Raw genomic sequence first — 19014 nt, 5'->3', positions numbered from 1 at the left:
ATCATTGATTTCTTTTTAACCACTATTTTTTTAACTGAGTTAAATAACTTTGTCAAATAATTACAATTATTACACAGTTCAAAAAAGAAAAAAGTGGTGTGGCTAAGAAAATCGGGATTACTCAAAAAATGTCCGAGGATTCTTTTGTGGACCCTCACAGATTGCACAAACCTTTTCTTCTCTCCAGTGTGGACCAATGTAGAGCCTCGGTCCGTTCCGGTTTTCCCTTGGCATTCTTTAGTGCCCTTCCTGGCACCCACCCAATCAGATGCCGCCTCTCAGCCGGGGGAGGGCCAGCACCCTGTCAATCACCCCCACGCAGCCGCTCCAAAGACAGGTAGGACCATACTGAGACATTTTTGTTCCCTATCTCTGGTCTTGTTAAATGCTTATGACCTATGTGGTTTTCCTCAGACTGTCTGGTGGCGGCGGGGCCCCCCCCTGAGCCCGCCGAGGCCCCTCAAACTGCGGAGAGGGTACCCCCAACTCGGCATGCTGCTGCACCGGAAGAGTCCGAGAAGGAGAAAGTGGAAACGGAAAGGGAGAGGCCTGATAGTGAGACGGAGAGCGATGTGGATGACCCGTACGTTCTCTTTTTGTGCATTTGGCTTTTGCTTTCGTCCTAGCAAACACATTAGTGATTTTGAACATCTTGCCGATGAAACGTGAGGTAAAGTAATGCCTCGATTTGTGCAAATACGTCACAGTTCACACCACAGGAACTATAATAAGGAGTGTATGTCTGTAAAAGGTGAGACTCCTCTGTTGAGGGGCATAGAACTTTACAAATGGAAAAAAAAACGTCTTTTTATGTGGCTAGCGGACATTGTCTCAGTGTTGCTCCCCGTTGTGTTTACGCCAAATATTTTGTTACGGAAAACGTCACGTTCATGTTTGCCTGAATTAGATTGGAGGAATATGACTTCATTTGGTTGGGTACCCCCTTCGCCTTAGCTGATGTTCTTTTTCTGCTGGGTTGTGCATTTGTACCCACAAATGAAGAGAGCCAGTATCATTTTTGCACTAATTTGGGCATCAGAAGCACTCAATGGCAGAACAAAGCCAAAGGAACAAAAGCTTTTTTTTTTTTATCTTGTGCGCTGTTATCACATGAAAAGCATTGAGCAGCTTCACTGGAGATGAGCTTGCGGTTGAACGCATTGAATATAAATTGCACCCTTAATCTGTAAAGATATTGCTGGTAAACGGGTTCTACATTAGGACATAGTAAATTGTCCTTAGTTGCGATTGGGTGCGTGAATGGTTGTTTGTTTCTGTGTGTCCCGGAATTGGCTGGCAACCAGTTGAGGATGCCCGAAACCCGCTGGGTTAGGCACCAGCAAGCCTGTGACTCTTGTGAGGATAAGCGGCTTTCGAAAACGGTTGGATGGATGGGTTCTACTTTACTGTCCACTTCAAATAACTCACGTCTTGTCTCCTGCAGCTTCCTCCCAGGTGTTGTGCCTGAGCAGCCCCTCACGACATCTCCCGTTAAACGACGTACGCAGTCCCTCAGTGCGCTGCCCAAAGATGGGGACAAGAGCAGCCCTGGAAAGGTAGTTTTTTTTCTCCGTTCTTAATGCAGTGAAGTGTTTAGTATATCATGTCATGGGCTTATTTATCTTGTTAAGCCCTATGGCATTATGTTAAGAATTATGGAAATTCCATAGATTCTTTATGATATAAAAGAATCACTGGGAAAAAAACACTAGGGAGCTGAAATTTCCAGCAAATGATTAAAACGTCAAATTCCTGTGTCTTTTGAGTTTAATTCTTAATTGTACTTGTATGACTTAAGCTTCAACTTTTCGTAGTCCCACTGTTTTGTATTTTCATCTTCCATTGTAAAACATTGTTTCTGTTTTCCATTCATAGCGGGAGAAGGACCACATCCGGCGACCGATGAACGCCTTTATGATTTTCAGCAAGCGCCATCGAGCTTTGGTGCATCAGCGCCATCCCAACCAGGACAACAGGACTGTCAGCAAGATCCTGGGCGAGTGGTGGTATGCCCTCGGACCTAAAGAAAAACAGAAGTACCACGACTTGGCCTTCCAGGTACACATGCAATAGAGACTTCAACTTGACTTCGAGAAGGCATGCAGTTTAGTTTTGGTATTAAAATAGCAAACTGGAAGGCTAAGATTTATAGTCCATGTCTAATATTTTGTCTTTTTTTTTTTTGTCAATATATTTCTTCTCTAATTCTTCTTTTTTGCAGGTGAAAGAGGCCCACTTCAAGGCTCACCCAGACTGGAAGTGGTGCAACAAAGACAGGAAGAAGTCCAGCTCCGAAGGTCGCGGCGTTCCCGGGGGAAAAGACATCCGTGAGAGGAGCATGTCTGAATCCACGGGTTGGTCTCGTAACGTCCTGAAAAGACAAAACTCCTCGAGCTTTTCCTGAACGGCTCCGTTTGTTCTTCCGCCCGCCAGAGCCACATTCTGTCGAGCTGAAAGGGGCGGTGGGCGCGGCTCTGCCGGGCATGTCCGAGCGGAGTCAGACGGCGGAGGGTCATATGAGTCAGCTGACACGTCCCAGAGCCTTTTCGCAAAGTGCCGTGCACAGCATGGAGAGGGGCGACAGGGGCAATACGCAAGCCCTGGCAGAACTGGCACAGGTAAAGATGCAGTTGGGTGCAAATGACCTTTTTCAGCCCTTATACAGTATGTACACGCTAGTGATTCTTTGGGGTATAACCGATTTTAACAGGGTATCTGCGGGTATGAGAAAATCTTTCATGCTCCCCAACGCCGTGACTGGCACAGTACATTTTTCTTTTCAAATCAAGAGCAAATGAGTTTGAACATGAAAAAAATAGCAAAATTGTATGATATTGGCTTCTTTGGAAAGCTGTTGGACGGATGTGGTTATCAACACAATTTTCTAGCCAAACGAGCCAGAAAAAAACAGAAAATGTGACACTGTCTTCTGGTAAAATGCTTTTTGTTTATAAAAAAAATGTTAAAGTCCACAGTAACAGACCTTTGGTATATATAAAAAAAAAAAAGATGAAATAATCGGTTATATTTGTTTATTGGTGCACTGGTCCCATACGCAGTATATACAAGATATGCAATTTTAGGAATGATACAACAAATCTTCTCAAATTATTTTACGGAACCTCAAGCTGCAACTTGGTAGACCCCCAGTCGTCCAACTATTTGCGAAGCAGTCATGTCAGGCACTTCATATTTCAAAATCATTTTTGAATTCTTTTAATACAGATGTGTGGGGATGGAGGCGGCCAGTTTCCCAGCCACGCTCCACCCCTGTCGCAGTCCCAGCGGGGCGTCAGCGAGGACATGACCAGCGACGAGGAGCGCATGGTCATCTGCGAGGAGGAGGGTGACGATGATGTCATCGGTAAGAAATCACCACCAAAATCTTCACTTTGAGCCAGTTGCTTTGTGCTTCTGGAGCAAATGTAGAATAAGGCCCCAAAATGGCACTTTAAGTTATGTTTGTAATAAACGTGTTCTGACATTGTGGCGTTGAATGTCAAGTGTAGCTGTAGTGCCTGTTGTTTTCCAGAGGACCCTTATCCAAGCAGCTCTATTGACCTCAAGTGCAAGGAGCGGGTGACTGACAGCGACAGCGAGAGGGGTTCCGGTGACGAGAGCGCTCAGAAGGTAAGCCGCCATCTCCGAAAACAATGGATGAAAATACATGACAAAGAGGACCTTGAAAAAGGGATCACATCAATCACGATTTGATTATTTGGCCGATTGAGAGTCTAACTTTGTTCCGAGGCTGGAAGGCATTAAATCAGTTTGGATGTATTCAAACGGGGCGCTTGACTTACACATTCCTGTCCCGGAATAAGATTTTCACGTTCAATTTTGCCATTAGTCGGAAGCGATCAATGCGGGTCCGCTTTGCTTCCCAGCGAGTCTTCGCTCCCGTCATCTGCTCCACGGCGGCGTCATCGTCCTCGCATCACGGCAGGAGCGTGTCCCTGTCTTCCTACCCGGCTGGCAAGCGCTACGACGAGGGCAGGTCGGGGGGATTTTCCGACTCCCGGAAGAGGGGGGAAGGCGACGTCAAGGACGCTTTCGGGGGCGAGGCGGCAGCGGCGCACGCCTCCCCCCTCTCCCTCTCGCTCGCCTCGGGCCAGTCGGTTATCTCCGCATCGCCTTCTCACACGGGCCCGGGCGCCGTGCGAGTGGCCTCCACCGTGTTGACCAACGTGATGCGTCCGGTCATCAGCACGCCGCTCCCCATCGTCAGCAAACCCAGAGAGGGCGGAGCCTCGTCCAGCCCGCACCCGCCCGAGAGGAAGCCCCCGACGCTCCAGCAGCCGCAGCTCCTCATCGGCTCTGCCCCGGCGAGCGGCGCGGCGGCCGTGCCCGGCGGTTACTCCTCCTCGCCGTCGCCTGGCCCCGTGGGCGCGGGGGTGGTGACCAATTTGGTGCTGGGGGGCGCTCTGTCGGGGCAGCCCGCCGTGCAGCTCATCGCCCCTTCGCCGCAGCCTCAGCCCCCGTCCTCCAACAGCCACTCTAACGGACCCCTGCCCCTGCCTCTGCTCCAGCCCCAGTTCCTCCCCGGCCCCTCCCTGCCGCCCCCTGGGGGTAAGGCCATCACGCAGGTCCAGTACATCCTACCCACCCTCCCCGCCAACCCCAAGAGCCCGCCGCAGCAACTCTGCCAGCCCACCGGTATCTTCAACCTGCCCGCAGCGCCGCCCACACACATGCCGTTGGCCAATGGGAAGCAGCAGGGTCACAGCTCGCTCGTGTGTTATTCGTCCAGCCCGGGAACAAGAGGTGAGCCCTGAAAATCATATACAGTACATAGATTTTTTTAATTTTTTTTATTTCAACTCATATCAGCGATAGACAGGGGATTGATTTTTCAGGGCAGGTGCCAATAGTGAAGGAAGACTTTGGTGATTCAGGGCTATACAAATAAAATTTGATTGATTGATTGATATTCGTTTTTAGTAGAGGAAAATATTGCCATCTAAATTTAAAACAAATACAAACACAAACTCTCTAACTTTGCTGACATTCAGTTATGTAGATATAAAAAAGTAGATAAATGCTCGTCTTTGTTTTAAAAGGCAAACAAAAAGTTCATTGTACACGGGGTATAACCATTATATATTATTATGTCACCCTGTATGTTTCAACAAGTACGTATTCTTCCTCTGCTCAGTGCAAACTCAATCACCGGTGCTCCAGGGTAAAATGGTCGTCCCAATGGCGACGGTACGCACCACGCCGGCGCCCGCCCAGCAGTTTCCTATTGTGGCCCCGCCTCTTCCTGTCCAGAATGGCGCTCAATCCGGAAGCAAGGTTCGCAGCCTTGCGCGATCATGAAGAAATCTTATTAGCTCACAACATGACAGTCTTTTTTTATTCATTGTTTTTTTTTCCCTTTTTGCGTCTGCAGATCATCCAGATTGCCCCCATGCCTGTGGTGCAGTCTCATCTGCCTCAAGGAGGTGCAGTTCACCCCGCCAGCCCCTTCCCTCCCTCAATGGCCACCGCTGCCATTGTGGCTCCAGGGCCCGCGGCCCCCTCGCAGGCCGTTCTCCTTCCGCCTCCAACCACCAGGTATGAACATGACATCAGAAAGTATCATCTAGTAGCAATAAACTCATATGTTTGTTTTTGTTTTTCACTAAAGATGCCGATTATTAGTAATTAAGCAGGCCCATAGCTGATATTTAGAAATTATGTTTATTTTCAGAAAGAGGGAAACGTTGGCGTCAAAATAAGAAAAGGAAAATGCGAACGCCATCTCTTTGTTGAAATCATTAAGCGTCTGTTTATGGAACCACTTTTCAGTTTTACATAATGCCTATTTTATGTCGTTATTCTTAAAATACATTTTAAACAAGAAAAAAAAAAGTTCACTTAGCTCCTAGGGTAATCAGCATGCCTTAAAATGTTAAATAAAAACATAAACAATAGCACCCAAAACGTAAATAATTCCCCTAAAGTTAATATTGTTTATTTCTTATCGGCCACCTGAGCCGATAATCGGCCCAGCTGATAATCGGCAGTCTCAAATAGATGCCCTGGGGACACTTTTTTCATTTCCGGAACACTGGGAGGACCATTTGCAGCACTCTCCCCTGCAGGTGCTGCATTTTGGCCTTTGTGTCCAGACTTTAGCGACCCTCTGTTGAAGAGATGAATTTAATAATAGATTTTACATGCACAATGTGTGTGCATTTACAGCAATAATAGCACACACTCGAGGTCGCAGTGTTCATACACTGGGCGGGCATATTATTTAACCGCGGCCAAATAAAACGGCCCTCAAATTGGTTCGTTCTTTTCCTGTCAAGGGTAAAAAAAAAATGATGGTTCTCCAAAAAGGAATTTGTTTTTTTTTTTTCGAGCGCTTTCACGACGGAGCGCTTCAGCCACGGTCGACTACCCAAATGATGGCGCGGAGCGGGAAGCCGAATTGTTGGGAATGGCTGCATGTGTAGCGGGGGGAAAAAAAAGCAAAGTACAGCAGGGGTGCTGCTGTGCCGAAGCAGCTCTATTCTGGATGCGTTAGTCATGCCGCTTGTGGCCCCTGCGCTGCCTCGGCCGCCCACCCCCACACATACTACCTCTCAGCTACCCTCCCACACGTACAACATCCTCTGCACTTCTCCTTTGTTCTCTGACCAGGCTTCCTTCCTGTATCTGTCACATCGTTAAACCCAGTCACCCCCTTCAAGGTTTTCCCACTGAAACGGTCCTTCCTTCGCAGGATCACTTACGTTCAGTCCACGCCGGGAGCGCCGTCCTCGCTGCCGCCGGCGTCCACCACGGCGGCCTCCTCGTCCTCCTGCCCCTCGCTGCCTCTGCCCGGCTCGGCGTATGTGCCGCCTTCCCTGGCCACCCTGGGCTTCGCTGCCATCCCTCCGCCTGGCCAGACGCTGGTGCAGCCGCTGATTGCTGGTCAGTGCGGCAATCATTTCCTTTTAGGTGCTTAAAATGCTGTCATCCCTCGCTGTATCGTACGTCACGCCTCGCAGCTTCGCTTCATGGCAATTTTTCTTCCCGGGCAAAATTCCTTCAAATTCACATAGCTTCGAATGTATTAAAAGGTCAAGAAATTCAAGCTATTAACTCGAATGCCCGGTTGTGACCCCAAAGTCATTCTGGGTCGTAAAACACCATCCACTTCACAAGTTACAGTAAATGGGGGGTTCGAGCACCCCTGGGTCTACGTAAAGGCCCTTCAGTGGGTAAGGGAGCTCTTTCCTAATTGAATGTTTTTTGGTGCCCTGATGGGAACGCTCATTTTCAAATCAAGAGCAAATTGATTGGAACATGAAACACATTAATGACTAGCCAGAAAAATTCAATTCCATTAATTTTTCATTTTTCAAATTGCTTTTCGATGGTCAGGGAATTATTGGCTTTAAAAAAATAAAAATCACAACAGATCCAACAATTAAAACTGCCTAATCCACATCATCAAGCTCACAGATTTTGTTTTTTTACGGGTACCCCTAGCAGGAGCCTGCTTAGCACGAGTAGTACCCACGCTACATGTTGTGATTCACTGCCGTAATGTTGTGTATTTGGTTAACTTTATTTTCCACTTGGAATGCTGCCAGATTCCTATTTGAACACTGGTGTCCGTCTGCATCCAGGTCAACCGCCGCTACTGGCCACAGCGCCCTCCCCGCAGCCCCCCAGCTCCGCCCCCGCCTGCGCTTCCGGCGGCCAGATCGTCACCGCCATCTACCCTCCTTCGCAGAGCGTCACCATGGCGACCGGGGTGGTCTCCATGGCGGCCGTTCCGCCTAGCGCCGCCGTCTACTCCGTGTCCGGCCCCTCCGGTGTTTCTGGCCACGCCGCGCCCATCGAGGTCCCGCAGCCACCTCCGGAGCGCCCCCCGCCTGCGGACAGAGCCGGCGACAAGCAGGTGGAGCCGCCGGTACAGCCGGAACGCCAGGCGCAGGGCGCCCCGGGTGGCGGTTCGGCGGCGCCTCCCGCTGGACCCGTTGTTCCCGCAAGACCCTGCAGTCCTCCGCTTCAGATCCAAATACCCGGTATGCGTCTTTTATTTCATTTTTGCGCACGTACAGTAGAAGTACAATTACTAGCCATTCAATGTTTTAACTTGAAGGGGAACGACCAATCACAGCTCAGCTTGCGAGTATCACATGATAGAGTTCAGAAAAAAAGGCAGGCTGTGGTCATTACCTAAAACCTGAGCAACTGTGATGTCATTTATAGTCAAAAAAAAAAATGGTTTAAAAATTGTCTCTGGCAGCCAGCGCACCCGCCGCCCTGAAGCTCAGCCAGCTCCCGAGCAGGCCCCCCCAAAAAGTGAAGGCCACGCTGGCCAACATCCCGGTGGGCAGCTACGAGGGAGGCCTGCGCGGCAAGGAGCGTGAAAAGGAGCGCGACAAGGAAAGGGAAAGAGAGGCCGCGCCCGCCTCCGCCTCCGCCTCCGCCTCGGCCAACAGCCACTTCTCCTTTGACGCCGACCCGGCGGGCCCCGCCACTGCGTCTCCCGCTTCGCATTCGGGCGAGGAGCCTCCGTCCTCTGACGGCCCAGCGGAAACCACCAGAGAGGTCATTTGATGACTTTAATAGCGATCGAAAATATTTGAGATTATTATTATTTTAGGTTGAATAGATGAAAAATGTACTTGCGTTGGCTGAGCCAGTGAGCTGCTGTCCAGTCATTTTCAGAGAATACTCAGTCAGATTTTTCATCCTCAAGAAAGGCTCCATAATAAGTATCCATCTTATACTGCCCCCATGTGGCCAAGGCGGACACACACTTTTAAATATTGTTTTATTCATTGCAGAAAAGCGCAAGACATTGTTCTCTTGTTTATCGTGGGGATTACGTTCCCCAAAGTATATCTGCAGTAGTTGAAATCCACAACAAGTTGAAAATGTAAAAAAAAAAAATAAAAAAAAAATGGACTGATCCAATTTAGGAGCAAATATTAATAAAAATAAGTTAAACCTGCAATAAAGTTAAATGAAAATCCACACTTTTTTTTTGAGTGTTTCAATTAAAAAAAAAATAGATTTTTTGACTGCTCTGCAATAGCAAAAACAAAATAGAAAGGTAACCCCGCAATCGAAAAAGTTATAATCCAAAATGAAAAGGTGCCATGTAGCGAGGGAACAATATTGTCGAATGCTATTTTTCCCATGAATACAATTTCCAGAAGTAGCAATAAACTCATTCGCTACCGTCGCTAACTATACGCGTCAAAGATCTACTTGAGCAGCGCAGAACCTTCCATTTTGCGCGGCCAAACGAACGGAAAATCTTGCAACGTTTTTGAGGGTTGAAACTCTTGAATGGTTGTTTTGTTCAGGCCGGATGGAAGGAATCCCTCCCTTCGTCTCCGCTACCTCCCCCGTTATCCAACGAGCCCGCCCTGCCGCCCCCGCACAGCGACAAAGAAGGGCCCGCGCCAAAGAAGATCAAAGCCCGCCCCCCGCCACTCAAAAAGACCTTCGACTCTGTGGACAAGTGAGCGCTGGCGACGCGGCAGCTCGCCGGCAGCGCGTCGGCAGCGGGACGGCGCGCTTTATGCCGTGTGTGTTTTTTTTGCGCGCGCTGGTCGGGAAGGGTGCTGTCGGAGGTCTACTTCGAGGAGCGCTTCGCCGAGCTGCCCGAGTTTCGGCCCGAGGAGGTGCTGCCGTCGCCCACGCTGCAGAGCCTGGCCACGTCGCCTCGCGCCATCCTGGGCAGCTATCGACGCAAGAGGAAGAACTCCACGGGTCGGCGTTTGTCACCGCGTCTTTTTATTATCACTTCGGATCCTTCGAAATTGATATCATCTGTTTACGTGTGCTGCTCCACCGTTTGTGTCCGAATATGCATTGCCTCAAATGTTTAGCACGCGGCGTTTTGAGTTGTTTTGCGAGCATAAAATCAAGGCGCCCTTTCGATTGAACCCAAATATCGCCTTCTTTATTTTCAGACTTGGACTCGGCCACCGACGATCAAGTTTCGCCGAAGAGGAAGAGTCGGCGGCGTTCCAGCTGCAGTTCGGAGCCCAACACGCCCAAAAGCGCCGCCAAGTGCGAGGGCGATATCTTCACTTTCGACCGGCCAGGTAACACACAGAAGCGCACGGTCCCATTTGCTTTTTACCGATTATGAGTGGTCGAAGAGGCTCACGAGCGATATTTTGATTCCGTGCTTATTTTCGGTTAATTATTCAGATTTATTGAAATGTTTGTAACAAAAGGGAGCTCGCTGTATCATCAGCATCACAATCACAACAATCACTTCACACTTGTTTCCAAAGGCACCGACAGCGAAGACCTTCTGGCTGAACTTGAATTCGACAAAGTGCCGTACTCGTCCCTGCGCCGAACACTGGACCAGAGGAGGGCGCTGGTCATGCAGCTGTTCCAGGAGCAGCAGGGCTTCTTCCCATCAGGTTGGCAAAACAAACTTCACCACATGGCCCTTGAAAGACGTCGTGATAATCTGGCAAAATCCACAACCTGATTATAATTACACACTCAAAAAAAAAAAGGCCTTCATATGGACCACTTTTGAATATTTTTTTGCCTGTAGATGCACCGTCTAGAGGAGTAAAATTAAATGTAGCAAATGCTTCAAGAGGTTTAATTCCTCCTTCACTACAAATACACCACTAAAAGAAGCAAGCATACTGAACCAACGACCGAGTCCATCCTTTTTCCCATGCGGAAGGAAACATTAGTAAAACAGAGAGAATCATGTAAAAGTTACAATTTCTTCATCTGATTCAAATAAGAGTGGCAGGTCATGGACCTGAATGCACCGGTTAGAGAAGACGGAAAAGTATTCCCTTTGACCTGTTTATTAATTGTGGTCTTTCGGCATTTACACACAATCATAAACTAAATGGAACACGGATGGCGCGCAACTGCTATTTATTGCAAGATGAACTCGAGCTGCGTCGCGAGGAAAAGGAAAAAACGCTTGGAGCGCACTGGCGCTGCGTTCGCTGACCGCTCACCGTGTGGGAAATTTGAAACGCGATCCGCAAAAATCTATAATTTACGCATTTGAATATGAAGCGTTTAGGGAGATGAGATTTATTGCCTTTCGCTTTGAAATCCGTCCGAGTTTACGGTAATGAGCGAGTGGGCGCTGCCCTTTTGGTTAGCGGCGGGCGGCCTCTCCGCACGCGAACACAGGGAGTCAAGCTTCCTTCCCCTCTCGCTTTTGACGGAGCGCGGGCGTTGTTGACGTTGTACTCCGCTTGCAGCCCAGGCCACGGCCGCCTTCCAGACCAGGTACTCGGACATCTTCCCCACCAAAGTGTGTCTGCAGCTGAAGATCAGGGAGGTCCGGCAGAAGATCATGCAGACGGCCACCCCGGCAGACGCCGCCTGTCTGGCCGTCGCCGCCGACTCGGCGCCCGGACCCTCCGGCGCCCAGTCGGGGGACGGAGCCGGGAGAGAGGACGAGGACGCCGAACCCGGGGCCGAGGACGATCCCTGCGACTCGCAGGACTCTTCCAGATGAGGAACGTTTGGACTCGTGTTCCCGCTTCTGTCAGGAAGACCAGTGAGATGTCCGTTTAGAACCAAAAAAAAAAAAAAAAGTTGGGACAAACCACGGCAACTGTATTGAGATTCCGGAACTTTCTCGCAGATGTTCCAAAAGACCAAATGTGCTCATCGGCATTCAAAAGACTTTTTGTCTTTTTCTTCCTGGATGTAGATTGCAAAGTCACATCCAGTAAATCTCTGCTGACATTGTGGGGGGCTGGGACCCCCAAGACTTTTTCCATCCCTCAACCCGGAACCACTGGCGCCATTGGTCGCTTTATCAGCTGACCCACGGGCCACTTCCGGAAAGCTCTTAAAAAAAAAAAAAAAAAAAGGACCGCAGAGGTGACAGAAGGCGGACTCCTGGCTGTGCCATCTTCCCCGCTGTCCCCTGCGTCGTCATCTGAAGGAAGCAAACATTCCCGTGCCTCTGATTGGTTACGCATGAAGGAAGGAGCTTGGTCCATCATGGACATTTTTATGGACTTTTTTTGTTTTTTCAGTTTTAACCGTTGTGTTGACTTAATTATTATTCCTTACTTTTTCATTGCCCTCTCTTTGGCATTTTTGGAGGCATGCACTGTACCCTCCCTCTGTGCTTTGTCTTCCCATTAACCCCCTTTAAAACTCATTCAATGCCAGGGACGTATTTTGACGTTATTTTAAAGTCCGGACTTTAAATCCCAGATACTTAAGTACGTTAATTTCCAGATTCTTAAGTATTAAATCGATACTTCAGTATCTGGGATTGAATATCTGGACTCTTTAAAAAAAAAAAAAACGTGAAAATACGTCCTTGGCATTGAATGAGTTAACTCCCCTTTAACAAGCTCCATTGTTTTTATTTTTTCAAGACTCAACTTCCTTTTTCCTTCTTCCTCCTTTTGTCACTTTATGCCTCTCCTCCCCCCAAAGGCTCACAATCCAAACAAGAACTGTTGGAGCAGAACACTCCATCGTGGTGGGTAAATACTGTAACACTCGTCATATATGGACCTTTTATCAACGAACACAAAACCGGACTCTCAAAAGCAGACATAGAGGGGGGGGGGAATACACATACACACACACACACAAAAATATATGGCTTTTAATGTTTTTGTGTTCATGTTTGGCTGTTCCAGTATCCAAAAAAAGACACATTTATATGAATAATTTAAGTTTGTATCTGTAACTTTCTGTATGCCAATAAAGTTAGGTGGTCAGTTAAATGGAAAAAAAAAAAAAGTGACAATGTGAATGACTTCTACAGGGCACAAAGTGAGTCAATTGATTTATTGAATCCCCCGTTTTGTCCAGACCCACTGGTGTCACATCAAAAATCAGACATGATAAAAACGCTTCCAAAAAATGTCACATAAGGTACAATGCGAATATGTCGACACGTGAAGAGTTTCATGTACGTTTTCCTCACCGTAGTTCCATTTCACCACTGAGATCGTGTCTTTTTCCAGATTCTAAACGAAAACCTTTGCGAGCGAGCGCCACCAGCCGCTCAGAGTATGTGTATTCCGTTGGCGGCGTTCTCCATCGCCGTGTGAAAGATCTCCAGGGCTTGCTCCAGCGGCAGCGCCCCGCCCTCGCCGTTCTCGATGATGGCGATGGTCTCCCCGAACTCGTTGCACATGATGGTGTTGGAGCCCTGCGGCGGGAAAAGATATGGCGTGATGCGGTACGCTTTGGATCGCGGGCGTCGTAGGGCCGAGCGGCGCCGAATACGAACCTGCTGAGTGATGGAGGATTGGATCTGCATGAGGCGGGGCTGGACCTTGGCCGGTTCCGCCGCCGAAAGACCTGCGGCCGCGGCGTCGCGGTCGGGCTTCGGCCGGTGCGTCTTCTTGTGGTTCCTGAGGTTGGAGAAGGTCTTGAAGGCCTTCCCGCATTGCGGGCAGACGTGCGGCCGCTCGCCCGTGTGCGTGCGGCGGTGCTCCACCAGGTGCATGCTCTGGACGAAGGCCTTGCCGCACAAGTCGCACCGGAAGGGCCGCGAGCCCGTGTGGGTGCGCAGGTGCTCGCGCAGGTGCGCGTTTTGCCGGAAGCGCTTGCCGCAGACCTGGCAGGGGAACGGCCGCTCGCCCGTGTGCACCCGCTGGTGGAGCGCCACGCCCGAGCTGGACACGAAGAGCTTGCTGCACACGGGGCACCGGTGGGATTTGCCGGCGGCGGCGCCGCGCGGCCACCCGGGGTGGCTCAGCTTGTGGAGCCGAAGGTTGGCCGGGGAGTTGAGCTTCTTTCCGCAAACGTCGCAGTCCAAGCCGCCTCCGGGCGGGGCGGCGGAGGTGGACGGCGCGGATCCGGCGGCCCGGGGCTCGGCGGGGTGTCGCTCCAAACGGTGGGCGACCAGTTGCCGCTTGGTGAGGAAGCCGGAATCGCAGCGACGACACGGGAAGGGCGCGGGGGAGCCGGGGTGGTGCGCGAAGCGGTGCGCGGCCAGCTTGGTGGGCCAGCGGAAGGCGGCGGGGCAGTCGGGGCAGGTCAGGCCGCCGCCCTCCTGGTGCAGCAGGCCGTGCTGACGCAGGCCGGACGCCTGGGAGAAGGTGCGCCGGCACACCTCGCAGCGGTACGGCCGCACCCCCGCGTGGATCAGGGCGTGGCGACCCAGGTTGGCCAGGGACGAGAAGGTCTTGCCGCATTCGGCGCACTGGAAGGGGCGCTCGCCCGTGTGCGTGCGGATGTGGTTGCGCACGTGGATCTGCTTCTTGAAGGTCTTGCCGCAGACGCCGCACAGGAAGCTGCGCTTGGGCTCGTGCGCCGCCCGCCGGTGCCGCAGGAGCGCCAGCGGCGAAGGGAAGGTCTTGGGACAGTAGCGGCACGCCGAGACGCCTTGGTCGCCTCCCGACGCGACTTCCTGGGCGCCGGGGCTCTCTCGGGCCGGAGGCTCGCCCGTCTTGTCCGCGCCCGCGTCGGCGGATTCCTCCTCCTCCCGGTCAATGTGTTCCATCTCCTCCTCGGTGAGCGGGGCCATCAACCGGGAGTTCTTCTCCCTGGCTCGCTGCAGGATGGCCAGAGCCGAGAGGGAGGCTCGGCGGGGGTTGGCGCTCATCTGGAGAGGGAGCGCAGATTTACTTTTTCTTGCAAATCACAAATACTCTTTATTTTCCCTGTTTTATAAAATGGCCGCCGAGAGTACGGATTCCTTAAAAGTGGAGCGCTGGTCTCGGCGGTTAGCCGTATTTATTGTCGTTGCTCGCCCATCTCTTAAAAAACTGACAAATGAATCATTTTTGTCAGCGGGCCGTTATATCAAATTATGAAGATAACATTTACCATTTTTGAAAACGGTTCAAAAGGGGGACCAGTCACAAAAAATGCCCGTTGTTTGTAAACTGTATTAAATACCCAACACATTTTCCACCTAACTGATTCAGAAGTCAGAAATTATGAAGCCTGGTGAACCACTTTGGATTTCTTTTTATCCTCTAGGTGGCGCCCTTGTATTCCAGATGCAGCGGAACAAGCCTTTATCTTAAAACCAAGAGCGCAAACATATGACCCGCGGGCCAGATACGATCCGCATAGATTTTTAACCCGGCCCACGAGATGTTTTTCAAAATCATACCATAACTCCGCATCTACATAGAGGACAAAAAATATAGCAAGCGCTTCATGAGGCTTCATGACCACGAATTAAAGTTGGCTTGGGTTCGGACTACCATGGTGGGCACGGCGGCGGGGACAGGCGCGCCGCAAGCGTCCAGGCTGACGTGCGTCCGTCGGTGGTAAAGGTACTTTGTCATGTTGGTGAAGGTCTTGTTGCAGAACTGGCACTTGTGGAAGGGGCTGGCCGTGTGAGACTTCCTGCGAGGAGGACGCAAGGGGGGTGAGGACGAGGAGGGTGCGCGGCCAGGGCTCGGCCAGCTTTACCTGTGCACGAGGAGGGACATCTCGGTGGTGAAGCCCTGGCCGCAGTCCACGCACAGGTACCTGCTGACGCCCTGGTGGTTGCGCTGGTGGGCCTGCAAGGAGCCGGCTTTCTTGAAGACCCTGCCGCACTCGGCGCACTGGTGGGTGCCCCTCTGGTGGACGCGCTGGTGGGATTTCAGGCGGTTGGCCGAGATGAAGGTGCGGCTGCACAGAGAGCACTGCAGAGGCTCCGCCCTCCCCGCCGTTCTCTTTTCCGGGCCGGCGAACCGGTTGGCTCGCCGTACGGCGTTATCCGACCCGTCCGCCGATTCCTCCGGTCCGGCGGCTTCATCTGCGCCGCTCATGACCCCCGTGCCCGAGCTCTCTTTTTCTTGAGCCAGGAAGTGCACCCCCTGGTGTTGGAGGAAGTCCTCCGGCGACTGGAAGAGAAGGGAGCATTCCGAGCATTCGTACGGTTGGATGGCCGCCGTGTCGGCGTCCGCTCCGGGGGCCAACACCAGCTCCAATTGGCGGGCGGCGCCGTTCACCGGGGCGCCCCGTTTGGACGCCGCCCCGGCCCCCTTGCCCGAGCTGTCGGCCAAGGCTCGGGCCGTCAGGATCTGTAGGTGCATGGTGGCCGAGCCGGGGGCGGGCGTCACCGGGGGCAGCAGAGAGGACCGGGGCGGCGCTTTGGGGGCGGGCGCCACTTTCTTTTTTTGCTGCTGCGCCAGCACCTGCGGGCACAAAGTTTTTAATCTGGCTTTTCGTCCCCCCAAAATAAAAACTTGTGCCCAGAATCCGGTAATCATGAAGGTATCAATTACCTGCGCCAAAATCTCCCCGGCCAGCTGCTCGCTCGGCACAAAGTTCTGCATGTTGTTGACAGGAACCATGGTGCCGTCGGCATGGAGCACGTACTCCGGCGGCTGCGATCGGACGCTCGTCAGTAAACTTTTCCAACGGGCTGTCAGACAAAGTTTTTTTTTTTTTTTTTCCCGTCTCGGTCTTACCGTCATCTCCGTGTGAGTGCTGGTGGTGCTGCCGTTGTGGCTTTTACGGTGTTCGAACCACGTATCCGACGAGTCGAACAGGGCCAGGCAGTCCAGACACTGGTACTGGACCGCTTGCGAACCAGAATCTTCGGGCACCTCTGACAAGGGATCGCACACAGAAGTAAAGAATGGAATTTTTTTTCGAAAGGATCGACTTTTTGAATCGTGTTTTCCTTGTTAGAATTGCGATTATTCGCATTTTATGAGTGATGGACAAACGAAGCTTCGTGAAGCACTTGTGAATTTTTTATTACTCCTCTCGGTGGTACTAGGGAATTTTTTTCACGAAGCTTCAATTTCTCCATCACGACGTTTTTTTAAATGGTTCATAAAAACAATATTCAAAGATTTTGAGGGCAAAAGTTGTAATTTGTATAAAATAGGTTGCAATATAGCTCTTTTCCCATGAGGGGGCAATAGTGGAGGCGCAAAGTCGCGAGGGATCACTGTTATACCTTTTAATGACAGGACAGGAAGAGTACATTTCTCTTTTCAAATTAAGAGCAAATGACTTGGAACGTGAAGCCAATCATTTCCTAGTTTCTGCAGTTCCTGAATAAAACACGCCAAGAGACACCACGCCAAACGTCGTTCCAAAGTCCAATAAAGCAGACCCGGTCCAGCATATCAAAATGAGAAAAAATGTGCTACCTGCTTGCTCGGCCTCCATCCCGGCCAGCCGCATGTGCATCTCCTGGTGCTGCAGGAGCTCCTCGGAATTCACGAGGAGCGTGCCGCACTCCAGGCACTGGTACTGATGGCCGTCGGATTCCCGGGCCACCTCCGCTTCCTCGCCCGTGTGAACCTCCTGGTGGATCAGCACCTCCTCCAGGGTGTTGAAAAGCTGGCAGCACTCGCTGCACATGTACTGGTGGTCCGCGCCCACCTCCTCGGGCGCCTCCGTGCCGACGCACACGCCCTCTGCTTCCATGATGTCCCCAGCTTTTTCTTAGTCAATGGGATGGAAAATGGCACCTGTCAAAAACATGGAAAACGGTACGAAGCCCGTTTAAGGACAGCTCGGAAAAAAAGCATTCGATTGTCTTTTAAATGTTTTGTAATATAAAACAGAAATCCGGTTCAGATGCTACTAGACATTGTTTATGGTATCACAAACGGGGAAGCAACACAAGTAGACAAAAATTACAAGCAACTATTCTCTGTCCTCTCTAAAAATAATAAACAAATAAAAAACAGCAATGATGCTGAGGATGTCCGATACCACTTTAATTTCCGAGAACGAGATTAGTACTCAATTCTTGAGTAGTCACTGATACTGACACCAAGTACTGACATGACTAGAACTTTTTATCCACAAAATGTACTCACAAAAAACACTTTAAAAAAAGACCTATTTCGTCTAATATTGATTATATTGTTATTTGAATGGCGCCTATATATATATATATATATATATATATATATATATATATATATATATATATATATATATATATATATATATATATATATTACGTCTATATAATGCACCGTGTGTGTGTGATATTCGGCGCAATTTGGTAAGCTCGATACAAAGACTCCGCGTCCGGACTTAGCAATTAGCAAGCAAAGTGGCTTTTGCTATTAGCTTCCTGAGCCAGCGGCTGCAATGGTTAGCTTAAAGCCCAAAAAGGTCGATCTGATGATCTGTTGATGTTTAGCTCGTGAGGAGCGCTTTTTTTCTTTCCTCCTCGGCACCACAGTTTCCTGACGCCGTTCGCCCGGTGCACCGGGCGGTCCGTCAGGCGGCGCTAGCCACTTTTGGCCGGAGCTCCACGAGCCAAAGGCGGCAGGGGCCCTTCTTGTTTTCTTTCCCTCATTAATTGTCGTCGGGCGTAGACATCGGCGCACGTCACTCACACGTCTGACACGCTCCGCTCCAGTCCGGTTCCTCCGACGCCGTTTTGCGGGACGAGAAACGCAGAATGTGATGGACGATCGCCGAAAATGATTATTTCACGGGATCTAGGAAGACGTTAACGCGTCATTTGCCTCCATTTTTGTAAAACCGAGTCCCGCCCAATAGTTGGAAGTGTTCAAAGTCCTGAAATTGCGATTGGACGCTGTGGGTGTCAATCGTACGCGCTATGCGTGGTGGTTATTGTAGTTTTAGCTACAGTTGTTTGATTGCGCAATAATTTGTTCAAAAGAAAACAATAAGAAAATAAGGCATTTTGCGGGATTCTCATGATTTGGTTTAGTTAAATTGAGCGTTATTTGACCATAATTTTACTTGGCCATTTTATTAACATGAGAAACCCCGCCCACTACGCGGAAGAGCACCAGTCTTTAAACCTGTCATTGGACGGTTCGCTTACCAATCACACGGCGTGCAACGCTCGTCAGAAATAAACGTCACATTTACTCAATTAAAATAAGGCTACAAGCAATATTAATGAATTGACCTTTAATAATGAATGAAATTCACACATAAAGAATTTAGTTGATATGAAAAATATAAAAATCTAAATGAACAAAGATGAATAAACAGAAAATTTTGAGTTGACATGAAAAATTAAAACATTTCAAATGTGTAAAAAGGTTTGCGTGTAAATTGAGTAAATATTGCCCGCAATATGTAGCCACGTTTTAGTTGTGTCGTTTTCTCACAGCGCATGTGTTTTGGTAAATGTAATTT

The 19014-nt window shown here is 50.1% G+C and overlaps 2 protein-coding genes across 5 annotated transcripts in view; one reads left to right on the top strand and one right to left on the bottom strand.

Annotated features, from left to right (window-relative positions):
- cicb (capicua transcriptional repressor b) overlaps window positions 1-12793 on the top strand; it is a 39577-nt gene extending 26784 nt beyond the window's left edge. The window contains exons 3-21 of one of the 4 annotated variants that reach the window (XM_088409586.1): window positions 188-337; window positions 415-583; window positions 1445-1556; window positions 1876-2058; window positions 2222-2354; window positions 2434-2618; window positions 3226-3364; window positions 3533-3630; window positions 3888-4764; window positions 5156-5295; window positions 5393-5556; window positions 6713-6903; window positions 7605-8006; window positions 8231-8535; window positions 9300-9457; window positions 9557-9708; window positions 9912-10046; window positions 10242-10376; window positions 11196-12793. In XM_088409586.1, coding sequence (XP_088265712.1) covers window positions 188-337; window positions 415-583; window positions 1445-1556; window positions 1876-2058; window positions 2222-2354; window positions 2434-2618; window positions 3226-3364; window positions 3533-3630; window positions 3888-4764; window positions 5156-5295; window positions 5393-5556; window positions 6713-6903; window positions 7605-8006; window positions 8231-8535; window positions 9300-9457; window positions 9557-9708; window positions 9912-10046; window positions 10242-10376; window positions 11196-11455 — 4088 coding nt within the window. In that variant the 3' untranslated portion in view covers window positions 11456-12793. Of the gene's footprint in view, window positions 1-187; window positions 338-414; window positions 584-1444; window positions 1557-1875; window positions 2059-2221; window positions 2355-2433; window positions 2619-3225; window positions 3365-3532; window positions 3631-3887; window positions 4765-5155; window positions 5296-5392; window positions 5557-6712; window positions 6931-7604; window positions 8007-8230; window positions 8536-9299; window positions 9460-9549; window positions 9709-9911; window positions 10047-10241; window positions 10377-11195 lie in introns of all 4 variants that reach the window. The other 3 variants (XM_088409585.1, XM_088409583.1, XM_088409582.1) reach the window with 3 other exon arrangements.
- Window positions 12743-18378, bottom strand: znf526 (zinc finger protein 526). Its single transcript, XM_088409587.1, has 8 exons — window positions 18237-18378; window positions 17028-17351; window positions 16335-16474; window positions 16149-16250; window positions 15346-16058; window positions 15135-15279; window positions 13205-14524; window positions 12743-13123 (listed from the first exon to the last, which is right to left on the bottom strand). The coding sequence occupies exons 2-8, from the start codon at window positions 17305-17307 to the stop codon at window positions 12977-12979; spliced, it is 2847 nt and encodes a 948-aa protein (XP_088265713.1). The 5' UTR covers window positions 17308-17351; window positions 18237-18378; the 3' UTR covers window positions 12743-12976.
- Window positions 18379-19014: the final 636 nt, after the last annotated feature.

The sequence above is a fragment of the Hippichthys cyanospilos genome, chromosome 3, assembly GCF_059441005.1.
Source record: "Hippichthys cyanospilos isolate Australia breed blue-spotted pipefish chromosome 3, RoL_Hcya_1.0, whole genome shotgun sequence".
In the NCBI taxonomy this organism is placed as follows: domain Eukaryota; kingdom Metazoa; phylum Chordata; class Actinopteri; order Syngnathiformes; family Syngnathidae; genus Hippichthys; species Hippichthys cyanospilos.
This window is presented reverse-complemented; position numbering and strand designations above follow the sequence as displayed.